The 22,159-nt window shown below is 41.5% G+C and overlaps 1 protein-coding gene across 2 annotated transcripts; it reads right to left on the bottom strand.

Moving 5' to 3' along the window:
- Window positions 1–19,313: 19,313 nt before the first annotated feature.
- On the bottom strand, window positions 19,314–21,956 carry LOC131227407 (homeobox-leucine zipper protein HOX11-like). 2 transcript variants are annotated; one of them, XM_058223207.1, is made up of 4 exons: window positions 21,590–21,900; window positions 21,181–21,482; window positions 20,998–21,077; window positions 19,314–20,013 (listed from the first exon to the last, which is right to left on the bottom strand). In XM_058223207.1, exons 1-4 carry the CDS (start codon window positions 21,858–21,860, stop codon window positions 19,719–19,721), a joined length of 948 nt encoding a protein of 315 aa, XP_058079190.1. In that variant the 5' UTR covers window positions 21,861–21,900; the 3' UTR covers window positions 19,314–19,718. The 2 variants fall into 2 exon arrangements, with proteins under 2 accessions (XP_058079190.1, XP_058079191.1); XM_058223208.1 differs by lacking the exon at window positions 19,314–20,013 and adding an exon at window positions 20,020–20,251 and having other exon boundaries at window positions 21,590–21,956.
- Between the last annotated feature and the right edge of the window lie 203 nt (window positions 21,957–22,159).

Genomic DNA, 22,159 nt, shown 5'->3' with positions numbered 1-22,159 from the left:
CCGAGAAGATTGAGATCAACCGGCCTCACCTCTTAGCGGCCCAAATTAGACAGAAAAGCTACACCGACACGAGGCGAAGAGACTTAGAATTTGAAGCAGGGGACCATTTATTTCTCAAGATTTCACCAATGAAGGGAGTTACGTGTTTCGGCAAGAAAGGGAAGCTCATGCCATGATACATTGGGCCCTTTCAAATCCTAGATCATGTGGGCCCAGTTGCTTATCGCCTGGCCTTACCCACACCGCTAGTCGGAGTGCACCACGTATTTCACGTCTCAATGTTAAAGAAGTACGTCCTCGACCCTATGCATATCATCAAGTGGGAGTATGTGAAGGTCAAGGAAAATGCCATATATATCCTCTGACCCATACAAATACTAGATAAGAAGGAGCAAGTGCTCCGCAATAAGGTCATTTCATTAGTCAAGGTGTTATGGACGCACCACGATGAAGAGGAGGCTACATGGGAGACGGAAGCAGAAGTCCGCAAGCATTACTCAAACTTGTTTCAGAAATTCGAACAAGTACAAATTTCGAGGATGAAATTTATTTATATGGAGAGTAAATTGTAACACCCGGCCCAACCAGAACAGTGTCCTGAGGTGTCCACATGAGAATTGTCACAGGACCGTTTGTTCAAACCGCTCGTGTGAGGGATACCACTAATGAATTAACCTGGGATATGCCATTATTGCGGTCGAGTTTAATTACGCTTGGACCGAGTGCGGGCCGTAAAGCTGGTTTGCCTGATTGCTCTTGGTAATTGCCTGTACGAGCCATGCAACGCCTAAAGAATTGCAGAAAAATCTAAAACTTGGGGAGGCTGTGGGCCTCACTGGGCTTGTGGTCCGTCACGTACTACAGACTCAGAGGACGCTTGGAAATGAAATATTCGCACCGCCCAGTCGGCGCTTGCCAAGTGTGATTCACCCCATCCTTAGCCTAAAGTCTAAATTTTAAATCAATAGCCCTTTTGCTTAAATTAGAGAAATGGGACATTTTAGCCATTGGATCTCTTCTAAATTTACACCAAAGATCGAAAACATTTCTCTGCACCTATCCATAAAATCTAAACCATGATCGTGGAATGGTGATTGTTGATCGCAAATCGGCCCCTTACGATAAAACCCCACATCCGTTTGCATTCAAACTTTGCACGACCCTTCATTATGCTATGGGGCACCTATCTTACAAATTTCATGGCCAGGGGGCCATCAGCACAGCCCTAACAGCTAGAAATGGACCCCACAGGGCCATTTGAAGGTCGAACCTGTACAATAAAATTCTGCATCCATTTGTCTTTAAACTTCTCACAGCCCTTCATCAGGCCATGAGGTATCTATCCGAAAACTTTCATGGTCAGAGAGCTATCAGGGCAGTCCCAACAGCCAAAAAGGGGTCCCACTGGGCCATTTAAAGGGATTAATAGACTCCTTGCGATAAAAATCCTCATCCGTTTGCCTTCAAACTTTGTATAGCCCTTCATCAGGCTGTGGGGCACCTATCCTATGAATTTCATGGCCAAGGGGCTATCAGGGCAGCCCCTTTAGCCAAAAAGGGGTCCTACAGGGCCATTTGAAGGGATTAATAGAACTCATGGCCATTTGGCACAGATCCAGGGTATAAAACCCTTTAACCCTCTCTCCCCCACTCACTCCCACAATAGATTCCATCAACAAGAGAAAGAAGAGAGAGAAGAGAGAGAAAAGAAGGGAGGAAAAGAGAGAAGGAGAGTGTAGAAGGAGGTGAGGCCCAAGGGATTGGAATCTTGAAGAACCTTCTTCCCTTCTGTAAGACCCGTGTCCTAGTCTGTACCGTTCCATCAGCTTCTGCGGTCCTTCGGTTTAAATTTCGGTAACCTTCGCACCATATCCGACGTTTGCGCGCGATCCTAAGCCAGGTCGTGCACACCGACGTCGGCTCGATCCGAAACTTGTATCATAGCGACCGCGTCGTCGCCGCGGTTCCAGCGCCGTGACTTGCGCACCGAACCGATACCCAGGCTAAAAGATGTCGATCTACGTTTATTCCGAAGAAACACCGCGCGTTGCGAATTTCAAGAGAATCTCTACAATTAGTCCCATCAATCAACCATAAATGCATCCCATACCTCAAGTACTACAACCTATTCTCTTCTTTTTCAAAAGTCTACCCTTTTTCTACCTCACCACTCCTCTTTTTTCAAATTTCAACCTCAACCATACCACTTTTATAAATTTTCAACCCAACCCATCACCCATCACACCTCACCCATCCATATCATCCCTCTCTCTCTCTCTCTCATTTCTCAAATCTCCCAAGCAACCCAAGCCTCACACGTCCAAGCTTCCCTCTCCCTCCCAAGTGTGGTCCACCCTCTCATCTCTCATCCATACCATTAATCTCCCATCATCCACCGTCCAAGGCAAAGGCAAGGAGCATTTGAAGCCAATGGAGCAAGGAGGAGGCTTAAAGGTGGGTGATCCACCGTTGAAATCTTGATCTTTAGGGTCCACTTGTTGTGGGACCCATTTTGATGTATGTGTTGTATCAATGGAGGGCCCATAGTGGCGGGGTCCCTCCTTTCTATCTCACTGTATGTTTCTCTCTCTCTTTCGTTGTGATGGTGTGGATCCCACCAATATTTGTTACATCTACCCCGTCCATCTACATCAGACGGTGTGGCCCACTCTATTATAGGTGATGATCCACACCATCCACTATTTGGATGGGCCCAATGCATCTTTATATATATATATGTATATATATATGTGTGTTATATTTTATATAATATATATACAATATATATAATATAATATGTATTTTTTTATATATATAATATAAGATATATATTATATGTATATGCATATATATTGGTGGGCCACGTCCGTGTGGGACCCACCACAATGATGTGATTATGTAAGTCGTCTAGCGTCCCTAGACGCTGGACGTTGGCAACGGTGAAGTGTTAACTGGCATGAGTGTGTACTTAAAAAAAAAAAAGAAGGAAGTGGTGGGCCTCTCATGCAAGCCCCACCCTGATGTATAAGTCAATCCAAGCCGTCCATCCTCTTCCTCAGATCATTTTAGGCGTTGAGCTGAAAAATGATCTCAATCTGAGCTTATGGTGGGCCATAGCATAGCGAACAAGTTTCCTACCATTGAAATACATCCCGATGCTGCTGTACATCAGAAAACTATTCAATATTGGTCTCGATAGATTTGTATCGAGCCACAGGGGCCAATGAATGGTGTGGATCTTGCTGATGTGGGCCCCGCCTGTGGAAAACCACAGAAAAATGATATTTTCAAAAAAAAAACAATAGCAGCAACTGCTGCCGCCACTGACAGCAGGACGGACGGACGGGCTGGGGCTCACGGCCCCAGCTTTGGGCCCCACTTTGATGCGTTTGGACCATCAGAACCGTGCATTTGATGGGTCCCCATGGACCAACCGTCCATCCCAAAAATCTGCCTTATACGGAACTCATGTGGGCCATACCATTTAAAATCATGTGAAGACATGCCAAAACATATAAAATTACTTGGTGGGGCCTACCTGAGTTTTGGATGTTGCTGAAATTCGGTCTGGACCGTCAGTCAGGTGGGACACATATAATGGGTGGGCTGGATTTGTGAACCACATTCCGGTGGGCCCCACGTCCACCCCCATCCAGGTGGCCTTATAAACAGGTTGGACGTCAAATAAACGCCACGGTGGGCTCCCTGCCCACGTGACCTGATCAACATGTTAGATGAAAAATAAACATTCCGGTGGGCCCCTCCCTGACTGCGTGGCCCTGTGAACGGGTTGGGCGCAAATAAACATTTCAGTGGGCCCCTGGTCCACACGACCTATCAACAGGTTGTATGGAAAATAACATTACAGTGGGCCCATTTTGGACAGAAAATAAATATTACAGTGGGCCCTATCCAGGCCCACGTGACTTTATGAATAGATTTGATGATAAATAAATATTACAGTGGGCCTTACCCTGGTCCACATGACCTTATGAACAGTTGGTTGAAAAATAAACATTATGTTGGGCCCCAGGTTGCTTGGAAAATAAACATTACTGTGGGCCCCAGTCTGACTGACCTTATCAATGGGTTGGATGGGAAATAAACATTATGGTAGGCCCCACATGGGACCCACTTATGTATGTATTGTAAACCACACCCTCCATTAGTGTGGGCTCCATCATGATGCATGTGTTTCATCCAACTGTCCAACCGTTTTGGAGATAAATTAAGGCCCATTGTGGAGGCCCATCTTCATGTATTGGTGGTCCTTGTTGAGGCCCACCTTGATTTGTATTGGGGCCCATATGATGAGGCCCACTGTGATGTATACAAGGCCCATGTGACTAGGCCCATGTTGATGCAATTGTGGCCCATCATTGAGGCCCACCTTGATATGTATATACGGGACCCATGTATGGGGCCCATTTGATGTACTGGAGGCCCATAGGTCAAGGCCCAATACGTCATACATAAGGCCCACTGATAGGCCCATGCTTGCAGTGTAATTCCACCATGGTATATATGTTGATTTTGTAACGGGCCACGCCTAAGGAGCAATGCTGGTTTGACGTCCACATTGAATGGGTAATGTTGGTTAAATGTCTGCATTATAACTCTCCCTAAGGCCCACTGATAGACCCATACTTATGGTAAGTAGGCCGTCTAGGCCCATCTCTGTTATGCACAGAGCCCATCTCTTTATATATGTTTAGTATAGATCCATGATTCATGATCATTCGCATCATATGTATGCCTGACGTGAGGAGTGACCGATCATAGCATATGCCTTCGGGCGGACTGTTTATGGGCTCCCTGATAGGCGGAGTTGCCTCATATAAGTGCATGGTACACGCAGGACTGCTTGCATGACTGATAGTGTGAATCATGCACTTGCATTTGTGTGATTGTAGTTACTGTATGCCCTAACCACATCAGGGTCATAGCCTCCACAGAAACATCGTGGATGGCAGGATTGGATACCGAAAATATTTGGTTCTAGCATACGGGCACTATAGATGTCCCTAGGTGAAAATTCTTAAACCCGATGGTACCAGAGGATGACTCCAACGTCGAGACCGAGTGGATATATGAGCGCATGATGATCGAATACCAGGAGGCCGCATCTCCCACTGTGTCATGGTCGGTTGGAAAGGAGTGTGGCCTTACTCGCCCGAGGGTAGGGGGCAATACTAGGCTGAGTTTGACCAGCTCGTGAATGGGTCCGCTATCGACGTGCCGGATAGGTATTAGCAGACTATTGGCCAGGCGGATAGTGAGGTTTCTTACGCTCACTTGGACTGTGCGGCTAGGAGAGCGACAGTGCCATTTGGAGTGTATTGAACCCCAGTGATTATCCAGAATAAGAACTGAACTGATATATGATGAGGTTTGGCATGCTTGAGTTGCATCTCATATCGCGTGGCTGTGTTATGGCCGATAGCATTCATATCTTGCACTGCATAGCCTTGGTATGGCTGATTGCATTCATGTGCTCATCACCATGATTCTGCATTACTCTGACCTTGCATTTTGAGCACGCTTATATTGCGCACATACTTTCACCACCCTCTAAGCTTTCTATAAGCTTATGCACGATTGATGCGTGCAGGTGACGCCAGGACGCAGTCACAGCCATAGTCTCGCCGTAGTTGGACCGTGCAGACGAGCTTTGGAGTTTCTATCTTTTGCACTATCTTGTATTTTTTCTCTTTCAGACGCATTGTACTCAAAAGTTTTTTTTATTATAGTGAATTTTGTGGTGGTGTTCTTGTGGTTATTGTTTGTGGGTTATGCTTTTGGTTATGCTCATTATGAATCAGACTGATGATTATAAATCCTCCTTGTAGTATCCCAGGATCGGAACTTGGTGAATGGGTGCCGGGAGCCGAGAATGGGGTTCTACGGAGGCTGTTGGCGCCGGATTCGGCGGTCGGGAATTTTGTGAGCCCGGTTTCCGAGTTCGGGGCGTGACACCTTCCCCCAAAAATCTCACATTCACAGCCACGAGAGTAAAATTCCTGCTGATTGACAGGTAATCACCATTCTTCTCCAGAAATTCATTGTTTAAGCTATGTCCTTACATGTATCTTAACATGCGGATGCATTTGACTCATGACCTCAGTAAATCGACCCGCAAGTTTGGCACTCCTAGGATTATTTCACAAGCTCTCAACGATCCATAGGTGCGGACCATTATCCTTAGGTGGCCAAGTACCAATTCTAGGATAAATTTAATGATTGTGAATGCTAGAGTGATGTATATGCGCAATTTAGAGGAAAATCTAATTAGGATATTCTCTGATAAGTCCACCTAACATGCATGCGCTGATAAATTGATGCTAGATTAGTCTTCAAATTGTTTGGACCTAGAAACTATGCTGCATGTTCATTCTTGCATCTGAATTCCTGCATATTCTTCCCTATTGCATGTATGACTGTAATTTCTTGCAATGTGGATGACTTATGATCTTCTTGTCTCTCAGGCAATCCGACACTGCATGCACACACGTCTAATTTCTGCTGCTAAGAGTAGTTTGCATTTATTTTAAAATCTTGAAATTTATGCCTTGATTTATTATATGTTTATTTCCATTTATACTTGAGGATGAATCTTATCTGCTTAGAAATATTATTGAATATAGCCCACTCCTTAGGTTGGTCAGGAATCTGCGGTTTGTGAGGGTGGTCCCATTGGTTGGGTCGTCCCCATGACTAGACTGACTGATTTGGGCAGATGCGAATGTACAACAGTAGTAGGACTACGTGGGTTGCTTGCACCCGATGTCGTGCGTTACGTGCTCGCTTAAATTTGGGTAGTTTAGTCCACTGACTGACCAGCCATATTTGCTCACGCATATTTGGAACGTAAAATACCCCATGCCCATAGACGCCCACTGACAACAGCTAGAATCAATCCACAGACTCGTGAGCCGGACATGTTGGAATGAGACATTATGTCCGAACTGTCAGCCTACGCTGGGGTGAGGAGCCTCCCCGTAGTAACTGCGAGTGATCTCTATTCCCAGCACTCCTCACGTGCTTTCATCGAGGGTGAGGAACCCAATTGGATCAAGAATCGTAGGGCCTTGGTCTCGCAAGTCATGGACCCTGGCCTCGCAAATGGATAAGGGCAATGATATCGTCGGAGTGTACCAGTTTTTCCAAATCTGCTGGATGAACGAAATTAACTAAACACTCAGCTAACACGTCCATGATCGCATCGCACTAGTTAGGTTGGCGACTCGGCAGTTGAGGTCGCAATGAAAGAGTATTGGTCATGTGCGAACGTTAAACGAAGCCGCTTGAGGGAGTGTTGTTGGTGAGGTCATGCATCATACCATAATTCATGCATGTGCATTAACAAAAATTAGTTAGAGATTTGTGAATATGTGTTTTTCATTAAATTCATTATGAAATTATTATTTGACATAACTTATGGCTAATGACACCCACTGAGTTAGCTACTTACTCCTACTCTAGGACGATGTTTTAAAATACCAACCAGACACTTTATTAGATATAGGTGAGGCGGAGCTCGACGAGCTGAGCGGGGTGAGCATAGACGAGGAAGAGGAGTTTTCCTACTTCCAGCTTATGGGCGGGTCCCTGTAGACTGTGCAGGTTGATTATGGGTTGTTGAGCGAGGAGATCTGGCGTACCATTTCTTTTGCACATTTAACATGTGTATTTTACCGAGCGATGCCTTGTGCGACCCGTTTAATATTTCCTATAGACTCGTATTCTCTAGCTGCTTTTATTTCAGTAGATTAGTTGTGGTTGTGGTTTATGTTCCAGTCAATTCCTTTATTACTCATTTTAATTGAATTATATACAAAATTACTACAATTAACACCCGAAAACTTGGAAGTCGAGTGTTGCTCGACCCCCACATTTCAGGGCGTTACATAGATGCTTGTAGATGAAATTGTACATGCTAATATGTAAATATTTTGATTTATCTATAATATATGCTATTTATTGGATATGGATGCTCATGTATTTGATAAAATGCTTGAATGTTGGAATGTATTACTTTTTCGATGCTCATGTGCTTGATTTAATACTTAAGTGATTGTGTTACTTTATGCATGCTCACATTTTTTATTTAATGCATTAGTGAACATAGTATCTTATGTATGCTTACATGTTCGATGAAATGCCTATGTGGTTATATCGTTGAATCTATGTTGATGACATGACGAATTGCTAAATTTGAAGTGATGCTTAGGTTGCTTACAATGTTGGGTCAGTCAGTAAATCGCTCAAACTAAGGGGTGGCCTGAGTTAGGCCAGCCAACCTAGGCTTGTTCGATCGACTCGGGTTGAACACAGATGACTAATAGTAGTTAGACTACACGGGCTGCTTGCACCCAACATCGGTTGTGTCGTGATTCTCTCAAGTCAATCAAATTAGTCCATTAGTCGACTCATCATGTATGTTCACAATGTATGACATAACTAAATGAAATCTAGGATATTCCGTTCTCAATGGATGTGTCCATTCATAACCGTTAGTGCGATACGATCCAACTAAGACTCATGAGCCAGGCATAGTGGTATGGGACACCATATCTAAATTATCGGCCTATGCTGGGGTGACGAGCCTCCCCATAGTGACCAGTGAGCAACTAAGACTTATGAGCCGGGCATGTGATATTGGACAGCGTGTCTGAGTTGTCGGTGTATGCGGGGGTGACGAGTCTCCCTATAGTGACCAGTGAGCGTTAATGGAGGTAATAAATCATTGTTCAAAAGGCCCCCATCAAATTAATCGGCCGATGATTCCATGTCAGAGTACCGTTCGAATGACTCGGGCGTGAATGGAATTGGGTGATAAGCCATTTCCTTTATATGTTTTTGGTTATATGTGACAAGCTTGCACCTCGGAATTGAGTGATCATATTGGGTTTGGGTGACGACCCATACCGGGTTAATCCTCATATATTTAAGTATCATAACGTACCTTTGAAATTGTTGATTTGTGAAATAAATAAGTGAACTTAAATTTAGATAAAGGGAGACTGGTAAGGAGTCGCTACGTACGGCAATGAGCCACGTGATCCGGATAAGAATTCGTGATATAACTTCAATATCCTATCTTCGCCAATATGATGGATGAATTGAACTTAATAATTACTCGACTAACATGATCATTCATCGCATCGTATTAGATTAGAATATGGCTAAACAGGTGTTGAAGTCATGTTGAGGAAGTATTTTCATTTGCGAACCAGGTGCTCGGAGTCACGTGTGAGGGAGTGTTGTTTGGAAAGGGCATGTATCATGTCATATCTTCATATGCATATTTAACAAGAGTATTTAAGAATTGTTTGATTTCTTATTTATCATTAGCTACGCTGATTGTGTCGGTAACATGTGTAACTTAAAACTAATAGAACCACTGAGTTAGTTACTCGCTCCCACCTGAAACGGTGTTTTAAAATACCAACTAGGTATATCATTAATGCAGGTATTAGTGAGACCTCAGACAGGAGACTTATATCGGGTTATGCTAACGCCATTATGTTTTGGAGGATTGGGTGTAAACTGAAAGCTTTACACTTTAACCATCTTGGGTATGTGTATTGTGGCTTGTATAAATCCCATTTTGGGCAATCACCATCATTGAAATCGTATTTTTGATTATTTACTCTACTATTCTGAATCTTTCGTTATCTTTACCGTGCTTTGGATCCGCTAAGTGAATTGCATTACTCTGATTATCTGTGTATAGAATGAATGTAAATATGAATGAGGTCACATGTGCATTCACATTGAGTTAACACCCAGGAACTCGGGATCGGGGCTCTGTATTCGGGTGCTGATTTTCAGGGTATTACACCAAATCTCAAATTGATCCCAAAATGATTATCATTAAAAACTTCTTAGGGCTCATGGTAATGTTTATTTTCCATCCAACTTGTTAGTAAGGTCACAAGGACGCTAATGAAGGGAAAAAACAAATAACAACTTGATCCAAAACTATTGTGGCCCACAAAACATTTTAAATGGTCAATAACTATTTTGTCATGTGGTGTGGTCCACCTGAGATTTGTATCTACTAATTTTTGAAATCTTGAAATAAAATGATTAAAAAAACAAATGGATTATGTGATATACAATACATACATCAAGGTGGGGCCCACAGTCAGGGCCATACCATGTTGTGTGAGGCGAGGCCACACCTCCTTAGCAAAAGTGGACTTCTCGAGTCAAATAATTATTTTAAAGAATAGTATGTTTTGTTCATCCATTGACGTAGAGTGGGCTATAAATATATTCTTAGCACAATTGGACCAACAGAAGACCAAATGAAAGCAGAAGTAGCTTATCACAACCAGGCCCAATTTTACATTAGGCATTGTGTAATTAGGCCTCGCATGTTTGGTTAGGAAAAAATCATTTCACATAAGAAGAAATTGCCGTTTGAAGTGTTGAACGTAAATTAAATGTAACTTTTGATTTGAACATCGTCACAAAACACACGACCTACCAATCTTTATGTAATGATGCTTTTGGAATCAACTAACCATCTATGGCTAGCTATGTTGGGCGAATTCATCTATTTTGCAAGAAAATGCATACCTTCGGTTCAAAATTATAATTTTAAAAAATATTTACTATTTAAAAAAAAAAAATCATTGTATTTCCATTTTCTTGTTGGCGTCTTGTTTAGAAGTTGCTCGTAATAATGCTAGGAATGGTCGTATAAAGCTCATGGAGACGTTTCTAATATTATTGACAAATTTGGCCTGTAGGAGAGATTTTGTTATTTTGGGTAATTTCTATAGAAATTAGGGTTTTAGTTTTCTTTTTTAGCAATGTAATTAGAACTCTTATATTTAATATTCAATAAAATTATTAAAATTTCCCTTTTATTTCTTGTTGACTCAAAAACTAATCTTATGGATTCAAGGTTTTGATTAATTATTAAAGAAGGTAATCTTCTTCTTGATTATATGCTCTTCTCTATGTCACTCATGAAACACGTTAATATAAGTGCTTGAATGACATTTTTATTATTAAAAAAATGTAAAATTAAATGAAAATGAGACACTCATTGTAGCCAAATGCTTAAATGTGGCAATGGGCCCGACCAAGCTAAGCTCGGCCTGACCTGGCGGGTTGCTTTTGACTCAAGGTCCAAGCCTAAGACTAATCCTGACATTGGCCTAACGCAGCATGCAAGCTCGAGCTGAAAAAAATGAATAGGGATCCTTTGCTTGCGATGAATATATATATATATATATATATATATATATATATATATATATATATATATATATATATATATATATATATATATTCTTGTATTGTGATTGGTCTACATTATCACTAACATTACTAGGATTACTACTAAATTAAATGCAGCGTGTAATGAGTTGGCCTAATTAGATTGCAACAAACATGAATTTCCTACTTGTGGCGAGCATAAGATTAGATTCCAAAAAAATTAGTCACGCTCGTGTCCGGCACGACTGCTTGAATATTTATAAACTACGCATTTTAGAAGAACGAAACCAACAATCTGCATTAAAAAAAAAAAAAAAGAAAAGAAAAGAAAAAAAAAAGCGTAAGTTATATATGATCTACACGTGTATATATTAAGTGGGTGTGGGCCGGATTGGGCTAAAATGACTTGAGCCCAAGCCTTTACCAAGATGATCGGCCCATGAATCTAAGGCCCAGATAATATGTCCAATCACACGTGTCATTACATGTGGTGACTATGAATATGCGTAAGCCTAAAAATCATGCGAATCCATGTATTTGGTAGGCCTGGCTCGAATGAAGAAAATGGACGTTTAGAAAAGAAATCACCAATGGCCTATATACTAATGCAACATGCATGAGTGGCCCCCCCTTTAATATTGGACCTGTGCTACATTTCATTGTGGCCCACCATTTTCTAAGTAGTCATGTCCTCCACAAGTAGAATGTTGATGGGATGGATGATCATATTTGATTTTAACCTTCTTTTTATTAGATAACTCACTTGTTTTAACCTTCTTTTTATTAGTTCACCTTTTTATCTTTTTTCTATTTCACCTTCTAATTTAGAATATGACAATTAGACTGGGTAAAAAGCAAGGTGGCCTTTATCACATCCATCAACATTCTTTTTCCAATGTTTTATCTCTTTTATATCCCTCTTCTCCCACACCATAGGGCTTGCCTTTATTGCTTATTCATTTCCATACCTTTCTCTACATTTTCTAATACATTTCATTGTCATGTTTGTCCGTTATCCAAACAATCTTGTTTCCCCTTTTTTTTTTGTTTTTTTTGTTAAGTTCTATTTCTACTATTGTTATATTTCAATTTAATTTATTGTAATATTTGAGGGCCATATTCTACCCCCTCTCATTCTAGGGTTTGTTATTTTTTAACCATTATTAATGATTTTTCTCGCACTTCTTGGTCTTATATTATGTAATTCAAATCAAACATTAAGTATTTTTAAAGTCTTCTATTGCCATGTTTATAACTCAGTCTAAAAAACAAATCACACATATATAGACTAATACTAGATTGGATTATTATTATTATTTAATCTCCACACTTGTTTTTTAAAAAATGAAATCATTCACTAACACTCCTGGGTCTATATTCACACATGCATGCAATTTTGGACTCATTTGAATAACCCATGTATATATGAGCTGCAAGGATCAGCTTCGAAGCATATAAATAATCATTATTAGTGGGGATGTGGGCCTATTATAATCTAATGGATAAAGTAGTGATGTCATTATATAACAGCTAATATTTCATACTAAATCTTCACATCCACATGTTATCAATAGATTATTTGGACCTTATCCAATGGCCCACTTAATACATGGATGTCACAATCACATAGCATGTTAGGTCAGGCAGTGAGTGGCCATAAACCAAAAAAGTTACACCCTTTGGATGATGCTAACCTTTTAACAGTCGGCAAATGAATGGACACCAGAAGATGAAAAAGAGTTCCATCAATTAGAAGGATCCAACGGTCGGATCTAGGCAGAATTCGGTAGCCAATCAATAGAGGATCCTGCCTGATGCATGGTTCAGATGATAATACACGTGTTACATGTTCGGTATATGATATGGGTACCTATGCATTGGATCCCTTCCCTAGATGAAGTTGCTTTTTTGTTAGATTGCCAAAATGCTTAGACTCATGGTTTTTTAATGAAAGGATAAGATCATTGAAAAGATACGTAAGACTCCTTTGTTAGTTTTACACCATTTTATAACAGGCAGTGACGAATGCTCTTCACACGTGGCACTCATGTATAACTATCCAGACCATCCAAAAATTGGACCCCATTTTTTTATAACGAATGTAACAAAAAATTCACACTGATAACGAAATCATCCAACCCTAAATGAATGGTTAAAAGTAAAATATTGAGCGGTCCAAAATTGAAGGAAAAAAAATCAGATGGTTAATATTAATCTTCTCAGTTCAAATTATCCATTATGCTCCATCCATAGTTAAGTCAGCAATTTGGATGGCTGAGATTTCCATTCAACTAAAAATTGTATATTCTTCAAGAGTCACCACCATTTTCTAAAAGATGAAAAACTAACATATAAGAGACTACTCTATCACTGAAAAGAATTGAACTTTTGAAGCTTTCAACTAAGATTTCTTTACATTAAGTCAAAATAGCTTTTACCATTTCAACCCTAATTTCTACTTTCGAGTCTTGGAATTGTTAAACGTTGCGTGTAGAAAAAGGCAGCACAAATTGGACTCGCCGCTGACATGGCACTTTTAAAACCACACTATTTTCCTAGAAAGAGCAATAAATTCCATTGAAATAGTAATTAATATGAACCGTTCGAGCTAGCTCAAGTGGCTGCCACGTGTGTGGACCACTGCATGTTGAAGTAGATAGGGGACGCGGATTTCCTGCTCAAGTTCCTGCACTGGAAACGTAGTTGGGGCCCACCGTGATGTTTGTGAGACATCCACCCCGTCGATCGGTTTTGTGAGCTCATCTTAGGAGTTTAGCCAAAAGTGAACAGGACCCAAGACTCAAATGGGCCGCACTAAAGGAAAAGGAAAAGGTGGGTAAGGAAATTCCTACCGTTGAAACGTCCATAGGTCGACAGTGATGTTTGCATGCTATCTGTTTCATTCATAAACTGAAAACATAAATATTATCTTAATTTAAAACTTTTCTACGGATATTTTGACCGTAGACATTCAACCCTCGTATTTCCAGTCTACTTGAGTATAGATTTAGCTTATTTTAGGTTTTATATCCTAAAATGATCTCACAAAACGGATAAACGAGGTGAATTTCTCACAAACATCGTGGTGGACCCACCTAAGTTCCCAGCGCAGAAACTTCACGTGAAAGGTTTTCCCAGAAAATCCGCGTACGTGGATAGGTAGGGTACCACGAAATTTGGATGATTATGAATTTATGTTGGGGAGAGGATGCAGTGCTACCAAGATTTTCTTAGTCAGCAAGCATTTAATACCTGCTGACGTGCACGAGATCAGGACCGTTTATCTATCGGTCACTATAAAAAATAGGTGTGTACTTCAAAAATAATACTGATCAGGTAATCCTAACCACAGATATTGGGGAACTATTGATGAATTCAGATAAATAGTAAGAAGGAGATTTCAACCATCATGGACGGCTAGGATGGGGCCTGGGATTAGAAGGGATTAGGTGGGATGGAATTGCATCTGGTCCCGTGCCAATTCCGCTCCATGTTTGGGGAGGATGGAAAAGCTGTCGATGGAATTGCATTGGGTCCCATGCCAATTTCACTCGATGTTAGCAAGTTGTGTAGGTCCCACTATGATGTGTAGGTTAGATCTACACCGTCCACCCAATTTTTGAGATTATTTTAGAGCATGAACCAAAAAATCAGGTTAATCTAAAGCTCAAGTGGACCCCACCATTGAAAGCAACGGGGATTGAATGCTTACCGTTGAAAACTTCAATGGGGCTATATAAGTTTTGGATCTACCTCATTTTTAGGCCCATGCCATAAAATGAGGTTACAAAACAAATGAACGGTCTAGATATAACACATGTATGTTATTCTCAATAACTTTGAATGATGGTTAGTATATCCATTCAATGTACCACCGAATTAGCAACAAAGCATGGAATTATTCTTATCCCATGGCAACAGGTAATTATGTTTTTTGAATCCCATCCCATCAAATCCCTTCCAATCCCAACGCCCAAACACGCCCTAATGATCATTTTATGCTTGTACGGAAACCGAAAAACAGTCCATATATTATTGGATGCATGCCATGTGTACGATGTGCGACGATAGAATGTTTCAAAACTTAAAAAGTTTTGATAGCGTAGGGTGACTACTGTATCACAGCTACCGAATAGGGGTGGTTTTTATCCCTGGGATTTCATCTATGTGATGATCTTAACCATTCATATTTTTTGAATTCTATGGTAGAGGGGCCATGTAAATTTTTTATTTTTTGGAAGAGTTGATTTTGTAGGAATGTGATTTTGGCACATTAACTGTAGAGTTTGCAAGAACCGAAGGCTAGGATCTTCAATTAGGCATAATTATAAGGTCATGGCTTCTATAAAGCAATAGTAAGAAGATGAACGGTTCAGATTTTCATCTAAGATACAATCCAGGGTGAGCTCGGGTCCAAAACTCAGAATTTTGAACAGGCCCGGACTGACGGCCCGTACCGGACCGAAACAGGTCAAAATTCGGGCCAAGAACTACCACAGGCCCGGCCCGTTTCCGCCCCCAATGTTGACATAGGGGATAAGCATAGGAAAGTTATTCGGCTGCTTATGACACTTGATACACATGCACTTATAAAATAGTACGCATTCCATAATTAACTCAAATTAAACTGACTAAATTCTGGAATCCATTATAAGTAAGTTATATTTTAAAAATTAGATTGGTTGAACAATCATCACCTCTGATTCTTAGACACTTGCTTTTTAACCATCCAATAAATATCTATCAATCTAATAGTTGAACATGATAAAATAAAGTAATTTTAACGATAAATCTAACCTGTATCCATATTTTGGACGGTTTATTTTTACTTAATTTTGTGAGACGTATGCAATCTCTCAGTAATTTCTAACTTCCTGCGTATCATCCTTCACGCTCCACCAGAGTACCGAAGTATTTATCCGGTACATAATGAAGTAATGCTCGAATGCATCCTGTTGGACTGGAATAAGATACATCGGGACTCCAGCTGTTGGATGCGAGCCCTTTTCAATGTCAGACACCATTTATTTGATCAAGACTCCCATTGGATCTATGACGCCCCGTCACTATGGCCACATATGGGCAGCACACATGGGCGGGCTCCAAGGTGGCCGGTAAGTTACTGTGCACACAGTAAAGGTGAAACTTTGTTCCACATCGAAAGTGTCGTCTGAAATAATCGTAGTTATATGTGGAGTTGTCACCTTACACTGTATGAGGCCTTTTAGGGGAGTTCCCCAAAAATAAAACCGTGCGGGCTATACCTCAGAGCGGACAATATCATACAGTGTGGGCATAGGCTGTTACAAATAATATCAGAGCCGAGGACGGCTCTCCCCTAGGTGGGGGATATTGTGACGCCCCGTCACTGTGGCCACATGTGGGCGAGCCCCAAAGTGGCTGGCAAGTTACTGTGCTGGCAGGCTATTGTACACACAGTAAATGTGAAACTTTGTCTTACATGGAAAGTGTCGTTTGAAGTAATGGTAGTTATATGTGGAGTGACAACAAAACCGTACGGGTTGTGCCCAGAGTGAACAATATCATATAGTGTGGGTGTAGACTGTAACAAGATGGGGCACTACCAAACGAAACTCTCACATTGAATATTTTAACCCAATGATTATTCAAAGGTTATGATTACCGTTCATGTTCAAAACGGAAGAGCCAAATTATTGAACGGTTGAAATAATCAAATTCGGATCTTTTATTATCTTTTTTCTAACATATGCAGTGAGACTTGTCATACAAACGGTTTGGATCATTGTATGATGATCCATATTCATTGATTAAAGTGAGACTACGTATTGTATTGTAATACATCGTGATGTATTCGAGTATACCTCTTTACCTAAACGAAAGTTTGATAATTCCACCCACATGTAAGCACACGTGCCAATATGGAAGACTTGTGAAAGATCTGAGCTTCACATCAGGTGGCCCACACCATTTATATCTTCTCGCACAAAATGAATCCAATTCTCAAATCAGGTTGATCACGGCATAATAAACGGACGGCTGAAAAAGGTTGTTTTAACCATCGGATTACTTTGTAGATTGTATAGCCTACCTAAGTGACATGGCCCGATTTCGAGGCATAAGATCTAAGCATGGTTTCCCACCAGATAGAAAGCTCAGATCTTGCATGCATGTTTCATATTGGCACGTGTGGTTGCATGTGGATGGGCAGGATTCCACACACGCGTGGAATTAGCAATCATTCACTAATTATCATTAGCCAGGGCTTTCCTAACGTCCACAACGTGGGAGGTAAGTTCATCGATCAACGTAGTTCATGCACACACCACCATGCATGCCAATGTGGCATCAGGACAAGAGATCCAAGCCGCACATCACGTGGGTCCCAACATGTAGATCTCCTGGACCAGAAATTAAGCTGGTCCTCTCTTCAAATGGGCCACGAGGTTATAAAGAGGCAGACAGAGGGCAACTTAGAGAACTTTGTACGAAGTAATCTTACCCGTCCATTTCTTCTGTAAATCGTGATCAATTGATGAGCTGAACAGCCCGGATTTTGTATCAGATTATCAAAATGGTGGGACTGGCCACATTAATGGCCTGGATCTCATGACCATCTGTCACAGAAGCACGTGTGAGAGCTTGTAGCTGAGGTGTTTTATACACGCGGGTGGACTCAGCAAAGCTACTTACAGTGCATAACAATAATAAGGCTCGTTGGTCGGTAATACTATAATAATCTTATCCGTTGATATGATCTTATACTTAGTATACTAATAATCTAAAAGTGTTACTTGATACTCGGCCCGAGGATGGTATTCATTTTCATCAATTCGACAGTTGCACACGTGGCATGCATGTAACCCCATTGAAACCAATCAGATTAGCTGGCGGCTATTATCAAATCATAACTTGAAAGCATAATCAGGACCGTTATTGTAGGGTCCATTGTGAAAGGAGCATGGGACCAAAGCTATTTATCAACCCCATTCATTCAATTGATGACTATCGAAAGTGAATGGTCCAAATGGATGGTTAAGATTGTTCCTCAGCTGTGATCACTTTCAACCGTTGATCTATCATAATGGGCCCCACGATTTGGGCTATCTGATCACTGGATGAGAAATCTCAGGTTGGTATCACCATGATCTGGCCCATAACCATATTGCATTTCTAGATGATCCCATGCGAATGGAATGCATGGTGATTAACAAAATCATTACCATACGTTCGAGTTATGTGGGGCCCACCGCGATGTGTCAGTTCCATCCAATCCGTCAATTATATGCGAACCCCATGTAAAGCCTAGATCCCAGAATCCCAAACTCAGGTGGGCAACACAAAAGGGAAAACTTCGGGATGCCTACCCTAGAAACGTGCAGATGGGAGTCTATGGTTCGTGTACTATGCATATGCCATCCAATCCATTCATCAGGTGAGCCCCACTAGGATGAGTGGATGGATCTAAATTCAGGTGCACCCACTACGTGAATACACAGATTCTAGGCAATGATTGTACATTACTCCCTCCAGTGTGTCGCATGTGAGCTTTAGATCAGGATAATTCTGGACCTGTATAGTGATCATGTGGTGTTATACCAGATTCACGGTTTGGATCTATGTTCAAAGTACCCGTGTGACCCACACAGCTCGAATGTATAGTAATTACTGTACGTACGAACGTATATGACCATTCATAAATCAAAGAAGCAAATTCCCGAGAGACCGCTCATGCCATTACTCACGTCATGGTCTGTTGTACGTACCTGCGATAAATTTTCCATCCGTACGCCCCTCTCACAAGCACCAAAGACAAGTGCACCACACGTGCCGAAGGGGCATTTTTTGCACGATCCGAAACGTTCATAGGCTGGCCCACATGGTATATCATGCTCCCAATCTAAAAAATAGGCCATCCCAATCATCAGACGAACAACGCATGCATGTTGCATCTTAACCATTCCATACCGAGTGTGAGGCCCACCTGATAATTGGACATGCCAGATTTTCGGACAAGGAAAAATTTCATCATAAGGCCCACCCTTTCAACGTCCTGGATCCCAAGTTTTATATGGTGGGGCTTCGTACCTAGACATGTGTAACAAAAGAAAGAAATAATTTCTGTATTTCAGTTCAATTCATACAAAGTACACGTATAGTATTCGTATTTTCTCCTGTATTCCTCCAATTCCCTGACCACGACTTCAATGCGCCCATCGTGCACGGACAGTTGTTACGCACAATATCTCCCACCGTTTAAAGACATCTACCGGGAATCCATACGCATTTTAAAATTTGAATTTTCAAAATTGCACTTTATAAACGCGGAATACGATTCCCACCCATCATTGTGGGACGGTGGGAGATTTGTGCGCACGGACTCTCTGTGTACACCGAGCGCACACAATCTTTTCCCAAAACATATTAGTAAAAGACAAAACACAACCACATAAAAGCCCCTGAAAATGAGACTATTTACACATCCACCCAAAGCCACCGACCACTCAAGAAGCCGCGGGCTGGTGAGGCTGTGAAAAGGGAAAGGACCGGTGTTTCGCGGGAGTACCGAAACCAGCAGTAATAGTAGATGCATCTGCACCGTTGGATGTGGTGATGACCCGCTCACATGAAGGGCACATGGTGAGAGTAGTAGCTGGAAGCCGCGTGTAGAAAGGATTAGACGTTTTCAAGGCTCTTAATTCCTGCAGCTCCTTTTGTAGCCGTCTGTTCTCCTCTGTTAATGTCTCGCAGCACCGCTTTAAATACTCGCAGTCCACTTCCGTCTGCTTTAGCTTCGTCCTGTTTAAAAGGAACGTCAGAAGTTTGGTACTCTCACTGTGCACCAAAACTTGGTGAGCACCTATATCCAACCGTCTAAAATATGCCCGCGTTAAAATAGCAGGGTTTCAACGGTTGTGATCCCCCGGGGCAACTATTCAACAAAACCCAGAGAGAGAAATGTTCACCTACAATGCTGTCTTTCCTGCCAAATATGTCGGTTGGTAGAACATCCCAGCCGTTAAAAAGGTTTCCCGCACTAAAGATCAGTTGGAACAAAAATCAGACAAGACCAATCCACTATTTAGGTCGGCAAATCCAATAACTTAAGTCAGACCATCAGCTGTCCATTGATTACAACTACGTAGGATTCTTGATGATTAACCACCCTGTTTTTCTCCCTGGGTAATCATGGTGCTGCCCACATTTTTTTCGGTTCAGATTTTCCGCCGCACTAACACGTTGGCTGGAAGAAAGCGTTGTACGAGAAAGTTCACATACAACAGTGTATGAGAACATCTCTCGTGTAGAGAAATGTAGAACGCCGTGAATACAAAATAAAAAAGGGCAAAATATTGATGGTTTGCAGGACCATAGGTCTATTGACCCAGCCTTATATTCTAAGACCCATGATCGGAACCGTTCATCTTATAGTCATCATCGTGAGTGATCCAACTTAGGAAGTATCATTGATTGAATTTTCTGATGGACCCCACAAACGCCTGGAAAGAAATGGTTAATGCTGGAAGAAAAAAGGAAGATAAACGGTTCACACTCTTCTCTCCAAGCAACCTTTAACCAGATGGACAGAGCTTTCAATGATATCTTTTGTGTAATGGGGCATCCAGCTACTCACAATACGTGGTGGGGTCCACGTTCTACCCTTTTCTGTGGTCCAGCATACTACTAAAATAATCTTTATATATATATATATATACACACACACACACACACGTAAAAAAATTAAAAAAAAAAAAAAAAAGAAAAAAAAAAAAAAAAACATACCTGGCTCTTCTGTTCTGAAACCAAACTTCTACTTGCCGAGGCCGAAGATTCAGCTGTTTGGCAAGCGCAAGCTTCTGTTTCTGCAATCAAAATAGGATATTTTTCAATCTCGAATCATAAAAAAGAAAAAAGTCAGAAATTTTAAATCTTTCGACGATTTGGGTTTTGTTGATTTTTGCTTACTGGATTGAGAGTGTTATGTTCTTTGAAGCTTTCTTCAAGAAAAGCCGACTGCTCTTTCGATAGTCTCAGCTTCTTCCTCGCCATTCCATTCTCTTCTTCATCGCTTGCTCTCGAAGACGCTCTCTCCGTCTCGATTTCAATCCCAGCAGCATCTCTATCTCTCTTCCCTCCGCCTCTGTAAATCGAGAAATCCACCTGCATCGAAGAGACGCTGTTCGGAGAAGAAGCTGGCGCTCCGTCGTTGAACTCATCCGCCGATGGGATGCGATTAACGTCGAAACCTCGACCGGAAGCCCCAGATTCTTGATTGGAAGGATAAAATAAGAAAACCCATCAAGACCCAGATCGTGGAATCGAGCAGAAAGGCGAGAAATCGATGAACGGTGGTGATTGGGGCTTATGGGCTTACCGTGTCCCGCGGACCATGGGAAGTGATGATGCGAAGAAGGGTGGCGAGTGGCAGGAAGGAGAGGGAGGAGGGCTAGTTGAACTGGTGGATCTGCAGAATCTCTTTCATCTGTTTCTTCTCTTTTTTCAACATCTTCTTCTTCTTGTTGTATTGTTGTATTCGACTCAAACCCTAACCCCATGCAAAATCCTAGCCGTTGGTTTGTTTTGATGGTTTTTTGCATGAAAGAGAAGGGCTTTTGAGCCTCTCCTAAGCTCAGGCCCAGCTCCATCTCTCCTGCAAATCAGAACAAATGAGAGAAGCAATGGAGAAAGGAGTAGGGTTTTTATAGAGATGGATTATTCGATACACTGCTCGCATCTTTACACAGTACACACGCGTTTTCGACTCTTCAGTGGGACCCATGTTTTTGGTAATCCAGACCGTTGCATGTTGGGTAGTATAGTGGATGGCTATCTAGAATGATTGTAATGAGAGGATAATCTTTGATTTTTGTAACTAGGTCAATGGTCCACAATCAAATGAAATAAGTCTTGACGTAGATAGGTTGGTTTTTCCAATCTGGATTTT

The sequence above is a fragment of the Magnolia sinica genome, chromosome 15, assembly GCF_029962835.1.
Source record: "Magnolia sinica isolate HGM2019 chromosome 15, MsV1, whole genome shotgun sequence".
NCBI classification, from domain to species: Eukaryota; Viridiplantae; Streptophyta; class Magnoliopsida; order Magnoliales; family Magnoliaceae; genus Magnolia; species Magnolia sinica.
Note: the sequence above shows the minus strand (reverse complement) of the source record. Positions and strands in the feature narration are given on the sequence as shown.

Bases quoted from the DNA above. Each gene is read 5' to 3' on its own strand.
- LOC131227407 (XM_058223207.1), bottom strand. From the start codon at position 21,860: ATGGAGCTGGGCCTGAGCTTAGGAGAGGCTCAAAAGCCCTTCTCTTTC. The intron at 21,483-21,589 runs GTAAGCCCATAA...CTTCCAATCAAG, and splicing joins CCCATGGTCCGCGGGACACG to AATCTGGGGCTTCCGGTCGA. The intron at 21,078-21,180 runs GTAAGCAAAAAT...TTTTGATTGCAG, and splicing joins AACATAACACTCTCAATCCA to AAACAGAAGCTTGCGCTTGC.